Source organism: Plectropomus leopardus, unplaced genomic scaffold (assembly GCF_008729295.1).
Source record: "Plectropomus leopardus isolate mb unplaced genomic scaffold, YSFRI_Pleo_2.0 unplaced_scaffold28934, whole genome shotgun sequence".
In the NCBI taxonomy this organism is placed as follows: domain Eukaryota; kingdom Metazoa; phylum Chordata; class Actinopteri; order Perciformes; family Serranidae; genus Plectropomus; species Plectropomus leopardus.
In genome coordinates, this window is record NW_024631528.1 from 1 (window position 1) to 3,415 (window position 3,415).

General features: G+C 36.7%; 1 protein-coding gene across 1 annotated transcript; it reads right to left on the minus strand.

Annotated features, from left to right (window-relative positions):
* Window positions 1-56: 56 nt before the first annotated feature.
* Window positions 57-2,983, minus strand: LOC121938235 (RNA polymerase II-associated protein 3-like; the record flags this gene model as incomplete). The annotated part of the gene is made up of 6 exons (XM_042481506.1): window positions 2,963-2,983; window positions 2,618-2,778; window positions 1,438-1,596; window positions 480-590; window positions 262-389; window positions 57-178 (listed from the first exon to the last, which is right to left on the minus strand). Coding segments are annotated over exons 2-6 (673 nt in total), but the record flags the coding sequence as incomplete, so codon positions are not given.
* Window positions 2,984-3,415: the final 432 nt, after the last annotated feature.

Below are 3,415 nucleotides of genomic sequence, written 5' to 3' on the forward strand. Positions count from 1 at the left end.
TTATCTCAATGCACTCAAATAAAAAAGAAGATTTGATCCTGTGAACAGTTAGTCACCTTCTAACGCAGATTCATATTTCTTCAGTGCAAACCGTGCTGCTCCTCTTCGTGCGTACGCTTTGAAGTAGTTGCTGTCCAGAGCGATCGCCAAGTTGCAGTCGGACTCTGCCACAGCAAACCTGCACAGAACAAAGTCTCAGTGATTTACAGCGAAATAAAACTCCTTCTTTGGTGCAATACGGCAGCCTTGTGATCTGTTTACTTTTTGAGTCTGAAGAAGGAGGTGGCTCTGTTTGTAGGGAGCACAGGGTTGTAAGGATCGGCACCCATCCCTCTGGTGTAACACTCAATGGCGTCGTCGTACTTCCCTTCTTTGAAAAAAGCATTACCCTGAAAATGAAAATATAATCTGCTTAACGAAAGAATAAATTCTTCTTCTCTTTAGTTATGTCACTGCAGTACTTCTCACAAAGTAGCTACCTTTTCTTTCTCAGCCAGCGCTCTCTCCTGATCCGCTGCAGCTTCCTCAGAGTCCGACTCGTTCGACTCTGCGGGACTCTCCTCCTTGTCCATCTCTGCCAGAGCCTTGTCCTGAAACCACAGACGCGTAAATCTCTGAGTCAACTGCTCCAAGACTTAACTGATCATGTCCAATCATCATGTTTTTAAAGAATTGATTCACTGGAGGAATATTCAAAAAGAGATTAAAAAGGTATTGACTTCATCAAAAAACAACTCTTTAAGCCTCCTGGCTAAAGCCGCAAACCCCCAGCATTAATCAATGCAGAGGCAGGGTAAAATGGAAAAAATACAAAAAGATGACAGTTTAATAACGAAAATGAGTGCTTCTACATGGACATGAATAACCCGTTTATGATCGTTTTTTGGAGTGTCCCGTTTATGTGTTTAAGCATGTAAACACCATTTTATGCTTATGAGAAACTTAATGTGCGAGGTGGAGGACTCTAAAAGAAACTGGGATACATACGCAAAATGTGAATAACCCGATTTCTCTGTGCTCATGTAAACACAATATCCCGATTATGGTCATAAACAGTATAAGCCTCACAAACTGGTTATTCATATCCATGTAATCGCACTCAGTGGCCCCTCGTCACCTCTTTGTCGTTATTGTGATTATTATCATTTTAAGCTTCATTTTATCACTTTTTTCAATGGTATTGTTTTTACTGTTTTGTATATATATATATATATATATATGTGTGTATTTTTCTTGTGGTTTTTTTTTTATTGAATTATAAATTGTAAAGTTTGGGTTGTGTGCTCATCTTGTAGGTGTATTTTGGAAATTAATATCCCCACCAAAGGTGTATTAAATATTGTTGAATATGGACATGATAAATAAAAGATTTAAAGTATGGATGAGTATGAATATGACTGTAAACATATCCTCCAGAAAAAAGAAAGAATTAACTACCACGTCAAACTTGTCCCACGATCTGTAGTCGTATGCTTTTATCCTCGAAGCTTCCTTGGACTCCTCTGTCTTTGTGTCTCCGTTGCCCTCCTTCTTCTTCTTCTTCCTTTCCCTCATCTTTGTTTTGTAGTCTTTGTTGCGCACTGGTGGGAGCTTCTTCTGAAACACAGACACAACACGCTGCTCACACCTGAAGATCATCCACAGGTGCAGTGGTGTAATGTAATGGAGTAATAATATCTTGTAACAATATTTGAGTATTTTGGGAGTATCTGTACTTGGGTTTTTATATTTCTGTCAACTTTTACATTTACTCCACCACATTTCCTCAGAGCAGTTTCATTACTTAATTACTACAAAAAATCGTAACATAAAATTGTAAGGTTTGGCATATCAGTGGTCCTACCTTGCAAGTTAGATCATAAATTAATCACATAAGAGTTATAGCAAAGTGTCATTCAAGTGTAACGTATTCTGTATTTTTAAGACTTTATTAATCCCGCATTTGGGATATTCACATATTACAACAACTCAAGAACTAGAAGTAGAAGAGAGAAAAAGGGTGCTGATAAAGATACAAATATTACAAAAATACAAATCAGATAAAATTAGAAATATAAAATCTATAAACATCTTTCACTTATACATTTACTGTATCCCCATGACTGACAGTTGAATAGGACAGCTTAAAACACACAGTGTATTTACTGTACGTATATAGAAATATAGCCTACAGACATTATTGCACAGGTGGTGTAGAAGACGAAACAAACATCAAAATTCATCTATAACTAAATACAGGAATAAAGAATTCAATATAAATACAGGAATAAAGAATTCAATATAGATACTAAAACAATGAATGTATAGCTAAATACAGGAATAAATAAGTAAAAAGGTAAATATAAAAATAATGTGTACCCAAATACAGGAATAGATAAGTAAATTCTTAATTTCTTTAATACTAACATGTACTTGTACTTTTACTTCCAATACTTAAGTACATTTAATATAAAGAAAAAACTTCTGATACTTAAGTGAAGTAAATATCAGACACTTTCGCTCAGGTAACAATCTAATAGGTGATTTTAACTTCTACCAAAGTCATTTTCTGGTCAGACATCTGTACTTTTACTCAAGTATGTCTTTCAGGTACATCATGTGTGCAGCAGGGACAAACCTGGTCCTCCTGGTGTCCTCCTGTCCTCAGCTCCTCGTCCTTCTTCTTGATGTCCGTCTCCCAGCTCTCCAGCTCCCTCATGAAGCCGTGCAGATCCTCCGCGTTTTGCCGCATCTGAAGCTGTAACTCAAAGGCTTTGTTTCCCCCGGACATGTTACTGCCTGTGAAAGACACATTTGTTTTGGAGAAATTGTTGTTGTTGCAGTTGTGGTCTTGAAGTTTCAGCCGAGAGGAAGAATCACGCCGTCATGCGTTTGAGGCTAACAGCTAGCTAGCAAAAAAAACACTTCGAGCGGATAAAGTAAATATATGTAACTCTGTAACTACATGAACCTTGTAAAGTACCTGACAACACTTCCTCCTCCGGCTGATATTTACAGTTATAACGTAGCAGCAGTTATTTTGGCTAATTACGACAACTCAGTGTGTCGGTATTGATAGCTTTCTGTTTACGTTGGGAGCCATGACAGCAGAGTACCAGCAGCCTTTGCGCTGCTGAGCGTGCGCAGGGCGTAACCAAAGATCGTCTATTGTTTCTACAGAAAACTTACTGTAACTATAATTGGGTAGCCCATACAGAGAAAAAAAAACAAAAAACAAAAAAAACCCCAACTTTCAATAAATAAATAAATATTTAAATATGGAAATAAATAGATGGATGTAAAACTAAATAGGCAACATTTTTGTACTGCATTTTTTTTGGTATGATTCTTTACCTGTATGTTAATGTTAACCTCTGCATAGATTTCTTAATTTGTTCTTGTAATTGCTTATTATTTCAGCTTTTATTAGTATTTT